Source organism: Myodes glareolus, chromosome 2, assembly GCF_982192425.1.
Source record: "Myodes glareolus chromosome 2, mMyoGla1.1, whole genome shotgun sequence".
Lineage (NCBI taxonomy): Eukaryota > Metazoa > Chordata > Mammalia > Rodentia > Cricetidae > Myodes > Myodes glareolus.
In genome coordinates, this window is record NC_142027.1 from 52,508,972 (window position 1) to 52,530,227 (window position 21,256).

General features: G+C 37.5%; 1 protein-coding gene across 2 annotated transcripts in view; it reads right to left on the reverse strand.

Moving 5' to 3' along the window:
- The window catches only part of LOC125413186 (OX-2 membrane glycoprotein-like), a 47,848-nt gene that overhangs the window by 22,428 nt on the left and 4,164 nt on the right, over positions 1-21,256 (reverse strand). The window contains exon 1 of one of the 2 annotated variants that reach the window (XM_087900427.1): positions 2,066-2,632. The exons of the other annotated variant lie outside the window; for it this stretch is intronic. Coding sequence (XP_087756553.1) covers positions 2,066-2,129 — 64 coding nt within the window. The 5' untranslated portion in view covers positions 2,130-2,632. Of the gene's footprint in view, positions 1-2,065; positions 2,633-21,256 lie in introns of those variants that run through there. 2 annotated transcript variants of the gene reach the window in all.

Sequence of the window (21,256 nt, forward strand, 5' to 3'; positions counted from 1 at the left end):
CTGACTTACTTGCTTATGTTCTCCCTCCTTCTGTTCTTCATCTGGACAATGGAAGGATCTCCCATGCTCTTGGAATGGTAGGATCAACAAAGTAAAAATGGCAATTCTACCAAAAGCAATCTATAGAGTCAATGCAATCCCCATCAAAATCACAACAAAATTCTTCACAGGCCTTGAGAGAACAATAATCAACTTTGTATGGAAAAACCCAAGATAGCCAAAACAATCCTATACAATAAACGTACTTCCGGAGGCATTATCATCCCTGACTTCAAACTCTATTACAGAGCTACAGTAATGAAAACAGCTTGGTATTGGCATAAAAACAGAGATGTTGACCAATGAAATGAAATCAAAGACCCGAATATTAATCCATAAACCTATGAACAACTGATTTTCGACAAAGGAGTTAAAATTATACAATGGAAGAAAGAAAGCATCTTTAACAAATGGTGCTGGTATAAACTGGATGTCTACTTTATTTAAATGCAAAGGTTAAAACCTGACCACACATCTTGATCCACTTTTCTCATACAATGTCACAAGCTTTTCACTCATTTCATTTTCATGATCAAATGGAGGCAACTTTTATTAAAAGTATTTTTAAATAAATACAGTAAATCTCAAGTGTGCAAAAGAATTTTGAACCACTCAAACACATGGGGCAAGTTTATTGCTTAGAAAAACACTGTGTTCCCTAGCCAATTCTGTGTTCATGCTTTACCTGGGCTGATTTGCAGGACTGTGGTCTTCTAGCAATATTTTCCTTTCCTGTACCTCAGCATTTTCATCTCAGAAATTGGCTTAACATTACCTGACTCAGTGTTGAAGAAAATGAAAACATGGGGCTATCTGACAGTAATAAGACAACACAAGCATTTTACTTTCCACAGGTCATTTGGTCCCTGCCTTGAGGGAAGACTTGAACAATACACATGAAAACCTAAGCTCGCAACACACAAAAAAAGTAACAACTAAGCTGTCCACTGATCCCACAACAGTGTCTGCATTGCTTTGTCTCTCACCATCATTTGCTTCCAGATTATCTTGTCCTTTATAATCAAAGCAATTCAAGACAAAAGTCTTTCTTATAATGCATTATATTTATTTATTCATTACTCTTACTTGGTGTAAGGGATTGATGCCAGGACCTACTCATGCTTAGGAGAAGCTTTATCACCAAACTTAAGCCTCTCTTTTGAGTTTAACAGTTTTTCTATTGTTTCCTCTTCCCAATTCTATTTTTTAAAGATTTATTCTATATATTTAATTAGACTTGTGACTACATGTATGTGCCCTTGAGTACCACAAAGGGTAAAAGAGGATTGGGAGCTGGATTTACAGGTGCTTTGAGCCTCCTAATATAATTGGGTCTCCTAACACCTAACAACCAAGAACACAAGTTATTGTCTTAATCTGAGAAAAACTGATAGAATAAGTTAATAGAATAAGTTAATAAGTTAATGATAGAATAAGTTGCTAATTGAGTTAGCAACTCAAGGATTAAGGATGAACAGGAAATAATAAGATGATATTTATTGAAATATTAGATTAGCTTGTAATAATAGAGAAATTCACAAAACAAATATATGTACACTTGCCCACATAATAAAACAGTCTTGATGATCAAGAAAGGCCTAAGAACAAGTCAGTCTCAACATTATACATATATATGCTGTAGACTGTGAACATGGGGCATAATTCAAAGAAACAGACTGATGTTGTAAGGAAACCCTTGGTATCTAGCTAGCTGGTCTGCGATCTTTACAGTTACATAAAACAGACATGTAGGAAACTTTGTGATTTGAGTATGAGTTGCATATACCTCAGAAGCTGTTAGCTTGCCTTCATATTCACATTTCTCCCACTTTGTATAGTCATAGTCATTGATTCAGATATGCTCATTGAATGATTTGATATTTGGGTGATTATATAGGCGTGCGACTAATACACAGAGCCTAGCAAACATTCTTTTCACCTACTGGGATAAAAGTAAATGGCCTGTAACCTGGTATTTATTTGTAATTGAATTACAACTAAAAGTGTATAAGAGAAATGGAGTTACCTGATTCATAGGTGCAGATATGAAGTACTGAGAGATGGAAAAAGCAATGGAGTGAAAAGTTCATTGTTTCCTGGATGAAAGTCTTCACTGTCAAAATCTCTTATTTTCTAGCTGAATTTTCAAATGAGACTGCAATTCACTTCTCCTGTTAAAAAGCTTCGCACTCAAAATGATCACACATGTGATCTAAGAGTCATGAGTTCTTTTCTGGAATTAATAGATAGAGGGAGGAACTGATCTCCAGGGATAAGAATGAAGTGATCCTTATCTATATGGGCAGATAGGCTGTTAATTTAAATATATGAATGCCTAGTCATGAAATGGGAAGCAGGTTTTCTTTTTTTCATTAACAGGTGAATTCAAGGACAAATTGGCCTTTATTGGCCTATTAACAACATTTATCTGACTTGATATAGCCAGATATGTATATAGATATAGCCAGAAATACAGATATAGGCTGTATGGTGGTGGCACATGCCTTTAATCCCAGCACTTGGGAGGTAGAGGCAGGCGGTTCTCTGTGAGTTTGAGGCCAACCTGGTCTACAAGAGCTAGTTCCAGGACAGGCTCCAAAACTACAGAGAAACCCTGCCTTGAAAAACCAAAAAAGAAAAAAAAAGAAAGAAATACAGACACAGATATAGATGATTTGATATAGAAACAGATACAGGTATAGAGTATAGTATAGTATAGTATAGTATAGTATAGTATAGTATAGTATAGAATAGTATAGTATAGTGTAGTATAGTAGGATGTCCTTCTGTATATGTGTTGCTTTTATTGGTTGATGAATAAAGGTGTTTCGACCAATGGCTTAACAGAGTAAAGCCAGGTAGGATATCTGAACAGAGATATAGAGAGTAGGCAGAGTCAGAGACTTCAGTCAGCAACCTAGGAAACAAGACATATAGAGAATGAGGTAACACCACAACCATGTAACAATATGTAGAATAATAGAAATGGGTTAATTTAAGATGTAACAGTTGGCTAGAAATACCCTGAAAAGTCTCTATGAACCCTCCAAATATGCTGTCCAGTGAACAACAGGAAGCAATTTGGAGAAAATTATGCCCAAATTTCCAAAATGATTGTTTATAAATGTTTATTTTTATTTTAAAAGGGTTGGTTATAAATAATTAATGGTCACAGTCAATTTCTAAAAAGAAAAATGAAAAAAATAATAAGGATATGATATATAGATAAATACTTTACATTAGTATGGATTTATATTAGTATGGATTTTGGCCTATTGATTCAAATTTAAGGATGATTTTACTACACTGTGATGTGGGATTCCCATCTGTATGCTGTTAATACCATTGATTAATAAAGAAACTGTCTTTGGCCTGCACAGGGCAGAATAGGGGTAGGTGGGGAAAACTAAACTGAATTCTGGCAGAAATAAGGCAGAGTCAGGAAGATGCCATGTAGCCACTGCTGGGGACAGATGGGCCAGAACCTGGCTGATAAGCCACAGCCATATTGCAATACACAGATTAATAGAAATGGGTCAAATTAAAATATAAGAGCTAGTCAATAAGATTTAATTAATACAGTTTCTGTGTGGTTATTTTGGGAATCTGGGCAGCCAGGAACATACAAGTGACCTCTCACAATAACATTATATATATTCTTGTTTAAGATATTACGTTTATACAGTTCATCTAAAAATGTAATGTATAATTAAGAAATACAGATTAATAGATAGTCATCTATAATAATCAAACTTTTAGTCATGTTAGTTAGGTTGTCTATATATGGAGAGACATATTTCAGATAGATACTCATCAACACTCCAAAGACCTACAGAATATGACATTTAAAAATTTTTAAGAACTTAGACTTTTCTTGACAGTGAAACATGTTTACTTCTGGCAGCACCAATTGCTTCAGAGAGGTTGATGAGCATTGAAGAAACTCATTACAGAATTTGCCTTCAATGTGACAAGACTAGACATTTGGATAAGAAACTGCTCTTGTCTGGACTGCTTGATTATAAACTGTATGAACTGGACATGTAGGACTGACAGAAAAGTGACTGCTGAACTTTCAAAAGGACAGGATGGCCCTTCAGGGTTTTTGCTTCACAGAAGAAACTGCCAGATATTCTGAAGGACACAGGAAAAAAGCAACTGATGAACTTTGCCAATACAGTGCAGAGCAGATCTTCAAATTTTATGCTTTATGGAAAAGTCTGTCAGATACAGACTGTAGGCTGAAGATAAATGCCCCAACATTACAGAAAAACTTTGAGTGATTGTTTAGGCAGAGAGCTGTCTCTGTCAGTTCTAGAGTTTTTGAAATTGCTTCCAATGCACATCCTGTTTACTTAGGTAATATTAAATCCTTCTGGGATCTTTGATGGAGTTAAAGAATAGATGGTTATTATTATAGTTTTCCTATATGATTATGATAAAAGATAAATTAGATATAAAACTTTAGACTCACAAAGAAAGGATAGATAATAGAGTATTTTTCTTAATTTGCCAAATGTAAATGAACTCATATTATAAGTATAATTCTTAATTGATAACTGTTTTGTCTATGTAATTTTACTATGTTAAAGTTAAAGCCTTCCTTTTAATTTAGACTGAAAAAGGGAGATAATATAGGATGTCTTTCTCTGTATGTGTTGCTTTTATTAGTTTTCGAATAAAGATGTTTTGGCCAATGACTTAGCAGAGTAAAACCAGGCAGGAAATCTGAATAGAGATAGATAGATAGATAGATAGATAGATAGATAGATAGATAGATAGATAGATAGATAGATAGATAGAGGAAGAGTCAAAGAGACACCAGTCAGCTGCTGAGGAAACAAGGCATATAGAAAATGAGGTAATACCACAGCTACATGGCAATACATATACTAATAGAAATAGTTAAATTTAAAATGCAAGAACTATCTAGAAATACACTTGACCCATCAGTCAAACAGTGCTGAGTGTAGCAAAATTATCTTTAAATTTGTATCACTAGATCAAAATTCATACTAAAGTAAATTCCCCAATAGCTATTACTTCCCCTGAAGAGGGATCCCATGGCCTTCAACTTATCCTGGGAGTTGGGGTGTCAATCTTCAGCTTTTCCTGGGGGCTGGGGTATGGTTCAAGGTCCCAAAAGGGCCCAGCACAGAAATAGATTCTTTTCCATCTTTTCAGATTTATGTTGAAGTCTTTGATCCATTTTTACTTGAGTTTTAACCATGGTGATAGATATTGACCATCCAGTTATACATCACCATTTTTTTATTTATAAGTTGGATTGCATTAACCAATTTTTGCATGTTGAACCATCCCTACATCTCTGGGATGAAGCCTACCTGGTCATGGTGAATGATTTTTCTGATGTGTTCTTGGATTTGGTTTGCCAGTATTTTATTGAGTAGTTTTGTGTTAATGTTTATGAGGGAAATTTATCTGTAACTCTTTCTTAGTTGAGTCTTTGTGTGGTTTGGGGAATTGGTGACTACAGTTTCATAAAGTAAATGAATGCCCTTTCTGTTTCTATTGTGTGGAACAATTTGAGAAATATTGCTTTTAGTTTCTCTTTGAAATTATCACAGAATTCTGTGCTGAAACCATCTGTCCCTGGGGTATTTTAGGGTTGGCAGACATTTGATGATTGCTTCTCTTTCCTTGAGAGTTATCAGGCTATTTAAATTGTTTAACTGATCTGGATTTGATTTTGGTGTGTGGTACCCATCTGGAAAACTGTCCATTTCTTATACATTTTCCAATTTTGTGTAGTACATGTTTTCAAAGTATGACCTAATGATTCTCTGGATTTCTTCACTGTCTGTTGTTATATTCTCCACTTCATTTCTGATTTTATTAATTTGCATATTCTCTCTGCCTTTTGGTTAGTTTGGATAAGGGTTTTTCTATCTTGTTGATTTCCTCAAAGAACCAACTCTGTTTCTTGATTCTTTGCCTTATTCTCTTTGTTTCTGTTTTATTGATTTCAGTCCTCAATTTTATTTTTTCCTGGTGTCTACCCCTCCTAGACAAATTTGATTCTTTCTGTTCTAGAGCTTTTCTTGTGTGCTCTGAAGTTGCTAGTGTGAGATTTCTCCATGTTTTTTACATAGGCACTCAGTGCTATGAACTTTCCTCTTAGCACTGCTTTCACAGTATCCCCTAAGTTTGGGAATGTTCTGCTTTCATTTTCATTGAATTCTAGAAATTCTTTAAATTTTTTTATTTCTTCCTTGACCCAATGATGATTCAGTTGAGCATTGTTCAATTTCCATGAGTTTGTAGGCTTTCAGCAATTAGTGTTGTTGTTGAATTCTAACTTTAAACCATGGTGACTCTATAAAATACAGAGGGTTATTCCAAATTTTTTTTGTATCTGTTGAGATTTTCTTTGTTACAAAATATGTAGTCAATTTTAGTGAAGGTTTCATGAGGTTCTGAGAAGGTGTTTGGGTAGAATATTCTATAGATGTCTGTTAAATGCATTTAAGTCATAACACCTGTTATTTTCCTTATTTCTCTGTTAAGCTTCTGTCTGGCAGATCTATCTGTTGCTAAGACTGGGGTGTTGAAGTCTTTCACTATTAGCATGTGGGGTTTGATATGTGCTTTAAGATTAATAATTTTTTTACAATGTGGGTGCTTTTGTATTTGGTGCATAAATGTTCAGAACTGAGACTTTATCTTGATGGATTTTTTCTGTGATGAATATGAAATGTTCTTTGTCTCTTGATTAATTTTAGTCTGAAGTCTATTTTGTTAGATATTAGAATAGCTTCACCTGTTTCTTAGGTCTATTTGATAGGAAAAACTTTTCCCAAACCTTTACTCTGAGGTAATGTTTGTCTTTGTGGTTGTGGTGTGTTTCTTGTATGCAGCAGATAGATGGGTCCTGGTTTTGTACCATTCTCTTAGCCTGTGTCTTTTTATAGGTGAATTGTATTCATTGATATTAAGAAATATTAATGATGACTGATTGTTAATTCCTGTTATATTTTGTTTTGCTGTTTGTGGTGGTAGTGTTTGTTTCCCTTATTTGGAGTTTACTGGTGTGAAGTTTTCTTTTGCCTGTGTTTTTGTGGACTTCCTCGAGTTGCAGTTTTCCTTCTAGTATGTCTAGGGCTGAATTTGTGGATAGATATTATATAAATCTAGTTTTGTCATGGAGTAGCTTGTTTTCTCTACCTATGGTAATTGAAAGCTTTGCTGAGTATAGTAGTCTGGGCTGGCATTCTTAGTGTATGCAGAATGTCCAGGACCCTCTGACTTCTGAGTTTCCCTTGAGAACTCAAGTGTAATTCTGACAGGTCTGCCTTTATATGTTGCTTGGCCTTTTTCCTTTGCTTAATATTCTTTGTTTACTCTGTATATGTAGTGTTTTGATTATTATATGAGGGGATGTTTTTAATATTGGTGCTGTCTACCTTGGTGTTCTGTAAGCTTCTTTTACCTTCATTTGCATAACATGCTTCTTTAGGTTGGGAAAGTTTTCTTCTATGATTGTTGAATATATTTTCTGTGTCTTTGAATTGGAATTCCTCTCCTTATTGTATCCCTATTATTCTTAGGTTTGATCTTTTCATGATGTCCCAGATTTCCTGGATGTTTTGTGTTAAAAGTTTGTTGAGTTTAACATTTTCTTTGACCGATTAATCTATTTTCTCTATCATATCTTCAACTTCTGAGATTCTCTCTTTCATCTCTTACATTGTGTAAACCATGCTGCATCTGTAGTTCCTGTTCATTTACCCAGATTTTCAATTTCCTGAATTCTCTTAGCTTGTATTTTCTTTATTGTATCTATTTCAATTTTCAGGTCTTGGACTATTTTCTTTACTCGTTTGATTTTTCTTTCTTGGTTTTCCTGGCTTCCTTTAAGGGGGTTTACTGACTTCTTTTTTTTCTTTTTTTCTTTTTTGTTTGTCTTTTCCTCCATCTCTTTAAGGGAAATTTTCGTTTCCTTTTAAAAGCTTCTATCGTCTTCATAAAGTTAGTTTTAAGGTTGTTTCTTCTGCTTCATTTGCATTTGGGTGTTTAGGACTTGCTATTATAGAACCACTCGTTTCTGGTGGTGGCATATTGCTCTTTATGTTGTTGAACATATTCTTACACTGCTGTCTACCAATCTCTTCCTCTAATAGGTACAGGTGGGGCCTGTAGCTCCAGGGGTCCCTCTTCCTCCAATTAGTGAAGGTGGGGTCTGTGGCTCCAGTAGTCACTTTTCCTCTAGATGGAGGTAGGGTTAGCCTCTGGAGGCTAGGGCCTAGAAAGCAGGGCTGCTCAGCCAGGAGCTCAGACTCTCCCTTCTTCCTCCAGATCAAGTGGGGCTGTGGGTCCTGTGGTTGTTGATGTGACAGGAGCATGGTTGGTGGGGAGGATGGAGAAGATGCTGTTGCCCGGTAGATCCTCCTGGGCACTAGGGTCTAGAGAGCAGGGCTGTCCAGGTATAGTTGTAGGCATCTCTGTACCCCTATCCTTACTTCTTACTCTGACTTGCTGTGTAGCTGGGTGGCTAGCCTGGTGCTTCTTTTTTTCTCCTTTTCTTGATCCTTGATCTTCCCAGATTTTGCCTATTTATTCTCTCTGCCTGTCAGCCCTTCCTATTGCTTTCCTGCCTAACTATTGGCCATTTAGCTCTTTTTTAGGTCAATCATGTGTTTTAGACAAGTAAAGTAACAAAGCTTCACAGAGTTAAACATATGCAACATAAAGAATGCAACCCATTTTTGCATCATTAAACTAATGTTCCACAGCATAAACAAATGTAGCAAGTCTTCAACTAATATTCTGTAACACAGCTCCAAAGAACAGGGATCATGGAAGGGAATTATCTCCACATGTTAACAATGCAAATCCATTTTAGCTAGTGGTTAAAGAAACTGTGAAAAGATTTTAAAACTGATAAAAAATGTTGTTAAGTTTAATGAAATAAAAGTTAGGATTATTTTTAACTAAATATTTAGGTGGAAATTATAAAGAGTGAATACATATCTTATACCAGAGATAAAATTAGATTATTAAATAAAATAACTTCTATATATTTACATTTATAGGAAGATTATTGATATTGACAGATATTTATTGTGTGAGTTTCACAGATGATTATCTTTTGAGTGGACCATGTAGTTTGACTGCATTCAGTTCCCATATCCTCTCCTTTCATTCTCTTCCCCTATTATCCTTCATCTTTTCACCATTACCTTTCCTTTCCACAGACTTGCTTTCACGTCATATATGAAATACATAAATATAGTTTATGCATCTACACAAAGCTAGGATCCACAAGTGAGAGAAAAGTTGGTGTTTATCTTTCTAAGGTTGACTTATTTTGCTTATATGTTGATGACCTGTTGCACCCATTTTGTAGCAAATTCATTATCCCTTTACTTATTTTTAAGGTCTTATTTAATGGCTTATTCTTTACGGACAAATAAGACTTCATTTTACATATATTACACATTTTCTTGATCATTTCACCTGTCAATGGATATCTAGACTGATTCTATGGGTTGGTTTGCTAATGATGCTATAATGCATGTGGATTGCAAGTATCTCTGTGGGACATTAACTTGGAATCCTTTCTGTGGTGAGGTGCACTGTGGATGTGCTAGTTTTCAGTCCACCAACTGCACCTAAAGACACCCCTTTCATTGAAAAATGGCCTGCATTTGTTGTCATTCCAAATAAGGTGAGATGGAATATCAATGTAGTTTTAATTTTCACTTCCTTCATGGCTACGGATGTCAAGCATTATTTTTCATGTGGTTATGGGTATTTTTTACTTTACCTTTTAAGACTTTTATTAGTTCTTTTGAAATTCATACAGCATGTTTTGATCATATTCACTACATCCCTTAACTCCTAGCAGATCCAGCCCTCTTCCCTACTCATTCTTTGTGTTCTATTTTTGTTGTTATTGTTTGATGCTTTGCTTGGTTCATTTGGATGTTGGAAATTTTATGTTTGTTTGGTTGCTTCTGTGGTTTGCTGGCTGCCTGTTATTGATTATTGAGGAGCATAGTGTGAATATATACATTTATAAATGCATGCTGACTATTATTACTGGCACTGAGAAAACAAAGCCGATTGAATTCTTCAGAAAATAGCATTATCTCCTGGCTTAAGGTCTGGCTTCTTGCTCCCCATCAATAGTTTACCCAGGTAATGATATTTGTTTTGGTTAGATAAAATAGAAGAATAGGAATAATGTGGACATATGGGAATCAAAAGAACTTCCTCATCCCGTCTCTCTCCAGCAAGGAATGAAGAGTTCCTGCACAGTTTGTCAACATTTGATATGAAGGTCACTACCACAAAGATAGGATTCCTCTCATTTTGAGATATTTGTTATTAAAATAGCAATGAATAAGACTTAAGAGCCCCAAATATATGACTTTAAATAGGTGTCGTCCCCCTTTTCTGAACAGTTCCTGGGAATCTCAGACAAGATTAACTTTTGAGAATCATTCCTACCAGGATGTGTGATGTGAGCACAAACTTTCCACCCGAGGGGAGGTGCTGGGAGTTTCCTTGCTTCTAAGAGAGTGGGTCAAGTGAACAAGGGGAAAAGGGCATGGCTCCATTCAATACGGCCTCAATAGAAACAAGTTTCTGAAAAACATGGATCACACACGTCCCAGCCATATGAACAAATATTTGTCTTCTCTATGACAAATATTAATAGAGCTTTCCTTTAATCTATTAAACTATTTGCAGCACTCATATCTATCTTCCTGCCTCCCTGGGTCCAATTATATGTAAAGTAACCATCCTGTAACTTCATTAAAGCTTATAAGGAACTGATAAAATATATAACTTCAAACCCCACCCAAATTCTATACAGGACTATTGTAAGAACTATGAAATGTGATGCTCCTTTGAGAAGGCTGTACCCACACTTAGGTATGTCTTACTTTCTGCCCTTTTTAAGAAACTTACACCAATGCTCTGAGGACTGTCTTTTCTTATATGTATGAAATATATAATATATAGTATGAAAACATATAAACTCTAACTATGCTTTATAGGGATTTGTTTGGATTTTTTTTTTTTTTTTGCTTTGAAGCCAAGAATAACGGTTTTCCTGAGGTAATGTCTACTGAAGATTAGGGGTTTCCTCAGTTTCCTGTGAGTGATAAGTTGAGCTTTGCTTATTTCCTGTGCTCCTTGCCACTAACTTTTAAGACAGAACATTGAAGGGAAGACAGTAATAATTAGAAGGTGAGTAATGAGTGTACAACAAGAATGGGAATAAAAGCTTCATTTTCAAATAGCTTATTTGGAGCTGGTTTTAGATGGACACAGATTTCCAAAGAAGATATTCTGGGGAAGCTGGTATATAATTGTTTACATGGGATGCAATCAACAAGTAACTGGCCTAGAATTTAAATGACAAAAATGATAACACAAAACATCAAAGAGAGAATGTTGTCCTTCTTTATAAAATAGTTCTTACAGAAATTGATAAGAAGACAATGGTTTGAGCTGATTTCCTCTCAATTTACTTCTCGTGTGTGTGTGTGTGTGTGTGTGTGTGTGTGTTTGCGTGTTTGCGTGGATATGAACACCTTAGTGCAGTTCCCTTTGGAGGCCAGAGGGGGAGCTGGAGGTACTGGTAGTTGTATGCCTTTTGACATAGATGCTGAATGCGGACCCTCTGCAAAAGCAATAGGTGTCTTAATTATTGAGCTATTTCTCTAAGCCCAATTAAATTAGTTTAAAATTTGAGGTTTTTTAATGACTCCATGACAAAGTCATATTTTTCTACTCTAGTTCTTTAGGTATGGGGAATAGTGGTAGCAGAACAACATTTAGGGACTTGATAGATCTTTATTTATGAACCTTTTTACTTATTCCTACTCTCTATGTCATTATTGTTGCTGTGCACACAGATAACAGTACTTGCACATTAGGGAAAGTTCTCATAAGGACAATTACTAAAATTTTCTTGTAATTTAACAGATTTTAAGACCCCATGTATAAATCATGTTGTAGCTCAAAGAAAAAACATGTTGAGAGTTTGCTTCTGGGCTGAGGAATCTGGGGAGCCAGTGGGAGTATCCTTACCACTGGGGTTTCTTTGTACTGCCACACTCTGCCTCCGAAGTCTGGCTTTTTGTCTGTGAGGTCCTTGGAGCCCAGCAAGAGGCCCTGCTCCTGTGTTGAACAGATCTATAGAGGTGAGTGGCCTCATGGCCAGATGGTCCCGGGGAACTGAGTACTGCCCCCTGCAATTCCCTAAGCTTTTCTGACCATTCAACAGGGTGTTTCCCAGCTGCTGGCTTTCTTTACTACATCTCACCCTGCCACCAAGCACTCCTTTTCATCTTCTAGGTCTTTAGATCCTCCAACTCAGTCTGCTTTGGGGCTGAGGAGTTTGGGGAGACAGTGGGGAGTGTCCCTGCCTCTGGGACTTCTTTGTACACTACACTCTAATAGTAGGAGATTTCAACACTCCTCTCTCACCAATGGACAGGTCAATCAGACAGAAACCTAACAGAGAAACAAGAGAACTAACAGATATAATGAACCAAATGGACTTAACAAACATCTATAGAACATTCCACCCAAACAGAAAAGAATATACCTTCTTCTCAGCATCTCATGGAACCTTCTCAAAAATTGATCACACAATCGGTAACAAAGCAAACAACCACAGATACAAAAAAAATTCTAGTAACCACCTGTGTACTATCAGATCACCATGGAATAAAGTTAGAATTCAACAACAATTTTCTACCCCCAGAAAGCCTACTAACTCATGGAAGCTAAACAGTCAACTACTGAACCACACCTGGGTCAAGGAAGAATTAAAGAAATTAAAGTCTTCCTTGAATTCAACGAAAATAAAGACACAACATATCCAAACCTATGGGACACTATGAAAGCAGTGCTAAGAGAAAAGTTCATAGCACTAAGTGCCCACATAAAGAAAACGGGGAAAGCTCACATTAGAGACTTAACAGCACACCTGAAAACTCTAGAAAAAAAAAAGAAGCAGACTCACCCAGGAGGAGTAGAAGGCTGGAAATAATCAAACTGAGGGCTGAAATCAACAAAATAGAAACACAGAAAACAATCCAAAGAATCAATGAAACAAAAAATTGGTTCTTGGAGAAAAACAACAAGATTGACAAACCCCTATCCAAACTAATGAAATAGCAGAGAGAGAACACACAAATTAGCAAGAAATGAAAAGGGGGACATAACCACAGATACAAAGGAAATTCAGAGGATCATTAGATCTTACTACAAAAGCCTGTATGCCACAAAATTGGAAAATGTGAAAGAAATGAACATTTTTTAGATAAGAATCATATACCAAAATTATCTCAAGACCAGGTGAACAATTTAAATAGACCTATAAGTCACGAGTAATTAGAAACCTCCCAAACAAAAAAAGCCCAGGACCAGATGGTTTCAATGCAGAATTCGAAAAAAATTTCCAAGAAGAGCTAATATCTATACTCCTTATTGTGTTTCATAAAATAGAAACCGAAGAGTCATTGCCAAACTTTTTTTTATGAAGCCACAGTTATCCTGATATCAAAAGCACACAAAGACTCACCCAAGAAAGAGAATTACAGACCAATCTCACTCATGAACACCGATGCAAAAATTATCAATAAAATACTGGCAAACCCAATCCAAGAACACATCATAAAATTGTCCATTATGATCAAGTAGACTTCATCCCAGAGATGCAGGGCTGATTCAACATACAAAATCTATCAATGTAATCCATCATATAAATAAACTGAAAGAAAAAAACCATATGATCATTGCATTAGATGCTGAAAAAGCATTTGACAAAATTCAACAATCCTTTATGATAAAGGTCTTAGAGAGATTAGAGATACAAAGTTCATTCCTAAACATAATAAAAACAATATACAGCAAGTCAACAGCCAACATCAATTAAATGTAGAGAAACTCAAAGCAATTCCACTAAAATCAGGAACAAGACAAGGCTGTCCACTCTCTTCATACCTCTTCAAAATAGTGCTTGAAGTTCTAGCAATAAGACAACATAAGGTGATCAAGGGGATTCGATTGGAAAGGAAGGAGTCAAACTTTTGGTTTTTTGCAGATGAAATGATAGTGTACATAAGTGACCCCAAAAACTCTACCAGAGAACTCCTACAGCTGATAAATACCTTCAGTGATGTGGCAGGATACAAGATCAACTAAAAAAAAAAAAATCAGTAGCCCTCCTATACACAAAGAACAAAGAAGCAGAGAAGGAAATCAGAGAAACATCATATTTCACGATAGCCACAAACAGCATAAAATATCTTGGAGTAATACTAACCAATGAAGTGAAAGGTGTATTTGACAAGAACTTTAAGTCTTTGAAGAAAAAAATTAAAGAGGATACCAAAAAATGGAAGAATCTCCCATGCTCTTGGATTGGTAGGATCAACATAGTAAAAATGGCAATTCTACCAAAGACAGTCTATAGATTAAAAGCAATCCCCAGCAAAATCCCAGCAAAATTCTTCACAGACCTTGAGAGAACAATAATCAACTTTATATAGAAAAGCAAAAATTCCAGGATAGCCAAAACAATCCTATACAATAAAGAAACTTGCGGAGGCATTACCATTCCTGATATCAAACTCTATTACAGAGCCACAGCAATCATAAAAACAGAGATGTTGACCAATGGAATCAAATTGATGGCCCCAATATTAATCCATAAACTGATGAACAACTGATTTTTGACAAAGATGCTAAAATTATACAATGGAAGAAAGAAAACATCTTTAGCAAATGGTGCTGGAATAACTGGATGTCAACCTGTAGAAGAATGAAAATAGATTCATATCTATCACCATGCACAAAACTGAAGTCCAAATGGATTAAAGACCTTAATATAAATCTGACCACACTGAACATGATAGAAGAGAAAGTGGGAAGTATACTGCAACATATGGGCACAGGAGACCACTTCCTATGTATAACCCCAGTAGCACAGACAATAAGAACAACAATGAATAAATGGGACCTCCTGAAACTGAGAAGCTTCTGTAAAGCAAAGGACACAGCCATTAAGACAGATAGGCAACCTACTGAATGGGAGAAGATCCTCACCAACACTATATCAGACAAAGGTCTGATCTCCAAAATATATAAAGAACTCAAGAAACTAGACATTAAAACCCTAAATAACCCATTTTTAAAAATTGGGTACTGAACTGAACAAAGAATTCTCAACAAAAGAATTTCAAATGGCCAAAAGATACTTAAGGATATGTTCAACTTCCTTAGCTATCAGGGAAATGCAAATCAAAACAACTTTGAGATACCATCTTACACCTGTCAGAATTGCTAAAATCAAAAACACCAATGGTAGCCCATGCTGGAGAGGATGTGGAATGAGGGGAACACTCATCCATTGTTGGTGGGAATGCAAACTTGTGCAGCCACTTTGGAAATCAGTGTGGCAGTTTCTTAGAAAATTGGGAGTCAACCTACCTCAGGATCCAGCAATACAACTCTTGGGTATATACCCAAGAGATCAATCATACTATAAAAGCATTTGCTCAACATGTTCATAGCAGCACTATTTGTAATAGCCAGAACCTGGAAAAAACCTAGATGCCCCTCAATGGAAGAATGGATAAAGTGCTGCACATCTACACATTAGAGTACTACTCAGCCGTAAAAAAAAACAATGACATCTTGAATTTTGCATGCAAATGGAAGGAAATAGAAAACAATACCCTGAGTGAGAAAAGATGAATATGGTATGTGTAGGTACACAGGTCAGTTCCCCATTTTGCCCGAGGCGCTATGCAGGGCCGTTCTGCTTCCTGGTTCCACTGCACCAGCTTGAGGGTGTAGCATAGAGAGAACTTGCCCTCTCCTGTTATGTTTATTTCACCTAAGGCCCAAGGGTATAGCTTAGAGAGAACTCTCCCTCTTCTGTTATGGTAATTCCACCTGCAAGCAAGGTTCTTGCAGCAGACAAGGTTCCCGGGTCATCTTCTCTCTGACCCTAAGCATGGCCACCTGGCTTCCTCTTTTCTCTGTTCAGCTGCTCTCCAACCTTGGGTGTGGCCCACTGATTTTTATCTTTCCTTGTTCCTGATGGGGGGCTGGTGTCTTTCTGCCCCACAGTATATATACCCGACTTATGCTTAATAAAGCTGCCATTTGCCCCTTGCTCTTTGGTAAATGAGCCCAGTCTCTTGTGTGTGTCTGTTTCAACCCTTTAGGATATTAATCCGTTCTCGTGGGCTCGGAAAAGTGCAGAGGCAACAGGTATGTCCTCACTCATTTAGTGGATTCTAGCCATGAACAATTGACATTGAGTTCACAATCCTAGAGAAGATAAGTAATAAGGTAAACCCAAAGAAAAACATATATATATATATATATATATATATATATATATATATATATATATATATATATATATATATATATCCTCCTGGAAATTGGAAGCAGACAAGATCGCCGGGCAGAAGTTGGGAGCATGGGGGTGTTTTGTGATGGGGGAAAGAGAGTGGGGGAGAGAGAAGGAAGAAGAGGAGGGTTCTTGAGAGCTTGGGGGAGTGGGATAGTTGAGATGGAGGAAGGACGGATATGGGAGCAGGAAAGAAGATATCTTAATTAAGGGAGCCATTTTGAGGTTGGAAAGAAGCTTGGCTCTAGAGGTGTGTTGAATCCCAGGGTTTTCACCTGCTCCTGGAGGCCAAAACACAGGATGCAAGAACTGTTTATGCTAAACCAGCTTAGCTTCCTGTTAACTTCTGCTCCCAGCCTGGGGGATTAGCATAGAGCCTTGCTTCATCTTTGGCATGGTAATTTCACCTGCAAAAGAGGGTTACCACTGCGCCTAAATCTTCTCTTAAACTATCTGTCACAGTTCCCAGCTCAGTACTCCCTGCAGGGAAGAACCTGCCACTCGCTCAACACTGCCAGTCGCTCAACACTGTGATCTCACTCCTGGCTGGGAGGGAGTTTGCTCTTCTGGGGAAAAAGAATATTTAACCTGGCAGAAACTAAATAAACTTGGCATTTACCTTTTGGCAAATGACCCAGATCTCTCTGTGTGTGTGTCTTGTGTTTAACCCCCAGAACCTCGCCCCAAGCTCGTTGTAAGATGCGGAAGGCGCGCGATCTGCATCGGGAGGGAGCGCAGACCCGGGTGGAACAAGGGGTTCCCAGATGTCCATGGGGATGACTCCAGCTGGGACCCTGGGCAGTGGAGGAGGGTGTGCTTTAACTGGCCTTGTCCCAGAATCAGACTGATGACTATCTTGAATATCACCATAAAATCTTTGTCCAGGAAAAGATGGAGGTAGAGACAGAGACCCACATTGGAGCACTGGACTGAGTTCCCAAGATGCAGTTGAAGAACAGAAGGAGGGAGAAGATGACCAAGGAAGTCAGGACCATGAGGGCTTGCTCCACCCACTGAGACAGTGTGCCTGAGATAATGGGAGCTCACCAAATCCAGCTGAGCTGGGCCTGAATGAGCATGGGATCAAACTGGCCCCTCTGAATGTGGCTGACAATTGCAGCAGACTGAGAAGCCAATGATAATGGCACTGGGATTTGTCTCTACTGCATGTACTAGCTCTCTGGGATCCTATTCTATTTGGATGCATACCTTCCTAAGCCTGGATGGAGGGGGGAGGGCCTTGGATTTCCCACAGGGCAGGGTACCCTACTCGCTCTTGGGACTGGAGGAGGAGGGGAGAGGGCAAGAGGGGAAGAGGGAGAAAAGTGGGAGGAGGGGAAGAAGTGGAAATTTTGAATGGTGTTATTTATAAAGTAATTTAAAAAGTTAAAAAAGACATGTTTATATTTAGAAAAATGTCTCTATATCCACAGAGGTAGACAATAGAGGCAATCTAGGGACTCCAAGAATACCTATTGTGGAAAAAAATATTTCTTCCTTTTCCCAGTAAGATAGAACTGAACATCTCCCTATAGATAATTTGTGTTCAGGCATCTGGGTAGTAGGAGAAATTTTACATACATAAACACATATAAATATATGTGTGTGTGTGTGTGTGTGTAATGTACATGTATAGGATGCATATATATCTACATCATCAATATCTATATAATATATAGAGATAAATACGTTATATTAGTATAACAACAGACAGTGAAGAAATCCAGAGAATCATTAGGTCATACTTTAAAAACATGTACTACAGAAAATCGGAAAATGTATAAGAAATGGACAGTTTTCCAGATGGGTACCACACACCAAAATCAAATCAAGATCAGCTAAACAATTTAAATAGCCTGATAACACTCAAGGAAATAGAAGCAATCATCAAACGTCTCCCAGCCCTAAAATACCCCAGGGACAGATGGTTTCAGCACAGAATTCTGTGATAATTTCAAAGAGGAACTAAAAGCAATATTTCTCAAATTGTTCCACACTATAGAAACAGAAGGGGCATTCATTTATTTTATGAGACCGTAATCACCAATTCCCCAAACCACACAAAGACTCAACTAAGAAAAAGAGTTACAGATAAATTTCCCTCATAAACATTAACACAAAACTACTCAATAAAATACTGGCAAACCAAATCCAAGAACACATCAGAAAAATCATTCACCATGACCAGGTAGGCTTCATCCCAGAGATGTAGGGATGGTTCAACATGCAAAAATTGGTTAATGCAATCCAACTTATAAATAAAAAAATGGTGCTGGTATAACTGGACGGTCAATATCTATCGCCATGGTTAAAACTCAAGTAAAAATGGATCAAAGACTTCAACATAAATCTGAAAAGCTGGAAAAAAAATCTATTTCTGTGCTGGGCCCTTTTGGGACCTTGAACCACACCCCAGCCCCCAGGAAAAGCTGAAGATTGACACCCCAACTCCCAGGATAAGCTGAAGACCCTGGGATCCCTCTTTAGGGGAAGTAATAGCTAATGGGGAAACTAAGTTACACAAAGTTGCTGACTGTAATCCATTCCCCCACCCGTAGTCATACAGAGAATGTTGACCACCCAACTTCCCCTGCTAGCTTGATAATATTACAAACAGCCCTTGTGGTTAGCAAAGGGTCAGCAGATGTCTGGAAGATGTAACCAGGGAGGCTGTTGCTATCCCCCTTAGATAATAATAGCCTCTCAGGAACTAACAGTTGAGGTTTACCCAATCTTTAGCCAATTATGATATAGGATACATAATTTTGTATTTTGAGACTGTAATCTTGTGACTGTTTTTTGGGTTTTGTGTTTATAAACCCCTTACAATAGTAGACAGGGTCCTTCTCCCTCTATCTGCTGTGTCTGACTGCGAGGCAGAGGACCCATGCTAGCCAGTACTTAATAAACTAAGCCTTGTTTTTTTCCTTTTGGAAATGTGGCTCCGTGCTGGTCTTCTTGGGGGTCCTAGGACTCAGGCACAACAAATCTAGTTACACTGAACCTGATTGAAGAGAAAGTGCAAACTTGGTTTGAATTCAGGGGCACAAAAGACCACTTCCTAAATATAACACCAATAGCATAGGCATTGAAAGCAACAATAAATAAATGGAGCCTCCTGAAACTGAGAAGCTTCTGTAAAGCAAAGGACACAGTCAATAAGACAAAATGGCAGCCTACTGAATGGGAAAAGATCCCCACCAACCCCACATCAGACAGAGGACTTAGCCCCAAAATAAATAAAGAACTCTAGAATCTAGAAACCAAAATACAAAATAATCTAATTAAAAGATGAGGTACAGTTCTAAACAAAATTTTTAATAAAGAATTGCTCAACATTCTTAGCCATCATGAAAATGCTAAAGCATGACTAATAAAAATTCAAGGTCAGAAATAATTGGGGTTCAACCTGAAGACCCAAAAAGCAAAACAGTCTGTCACTGGCTCTTACCTTGACCTCAGTCTGAAATCCTGCCTCCAGGTATTTCAGAATGAGACTGTCCATTGAAGCTGTTTCTTCCCATTTCGTGTACCACGTCATTAAAGGATTGCACCACCCAGTTTCTATGGCAACTAGGGTGGCTACTGGGATTTAAGATGTGTGTTATTGTGCCTACTGGGCTTAAAGGTGTGTTACATTATCTGGTCTGTACAGCTGACCAGTCGGGCCATTTTACTCAGATCTTCAGGCAATCTTTATTTATTAAAAATATAATTGAAATGCAAAATGCAAATCAAAATGACTCTGAGATACCATCATTATCAGAATGACAAAAATCAAAAACACTAATGACAGTTTATGCTGGCGAGGATGCCAAGTAAGGAGAACATTCCTCTATTGCTAGTAAGAGAACAGACATTTACAGCAACGTTGGATATCAGTATGACCATTTGTCAGAAAATTTGGAATCAATCTATCTCAAGATCCAACAATAGCACTCTTAGGCATATGTCCAAAGGATGCAAAATCATACCACAAGAACATTTGCTCAACTATGTTTATAACAGAATTATTCATAATAACCAGGACTTGGAAACAATCTAGATGCCCCTTAAACAAAGATTGAATAAAGAAAATATAGTATGTTTATACAATGGAGTATTACCCAATGGTAAAAAGCAATGACATATTGAAATTTGCCAGCAAAAGGATGGGACTGAAATAAAACCATCCTCAGTGAGGTAGCCCAGAACCAGAAAGACAAACACTGTATGTATGTGGATATTAGACATAAAGCAAAGTATAACCAGGCTGCAATCCACAACCTCAGAGAAACTAGGTAAAAAGGAAAACCTTAAGAGGAATATACAGAGAGGGCCCCAGAAAAGGGAAATAGTTAAGATCTGAATAAACTAGACAGAGGAGTAGGAAGGAGGGGATTGGAGATTAGAACATGAGGAATCAAGAAGGCTGAGTTGGGTAAAGGACAAAGGGGAAGAGCAATGGAAGAGATAGCTTGATAGAGGGAGTCATTATGGGGAATTTCCAAGGAATCCACAAGGATGACTCCAGCTAAGACACCTAGTAGTAGAGGAGAAAGTACCTGAATAGGCCTTCCCCGATAATCAGATTAGTGACTACCCTAATTGCCACCCTAGAACCTACATCCAGTAACTGATGGAAGCAGATGCAGTGACCCACAGCCAAGCTCTGGGCTGAGCTTGTGGAGCTCAGTTGAAGAGAGGGAAGAGAGATGAGATGAGCAAAGATCATGAGTCAAGACCATGATAGGGAAAACCACAGAGACAGCTGACCCCAGCTAGAGAAAGCTCACAGACTCCAAACTGATTGCTGGGAAGTCTGCA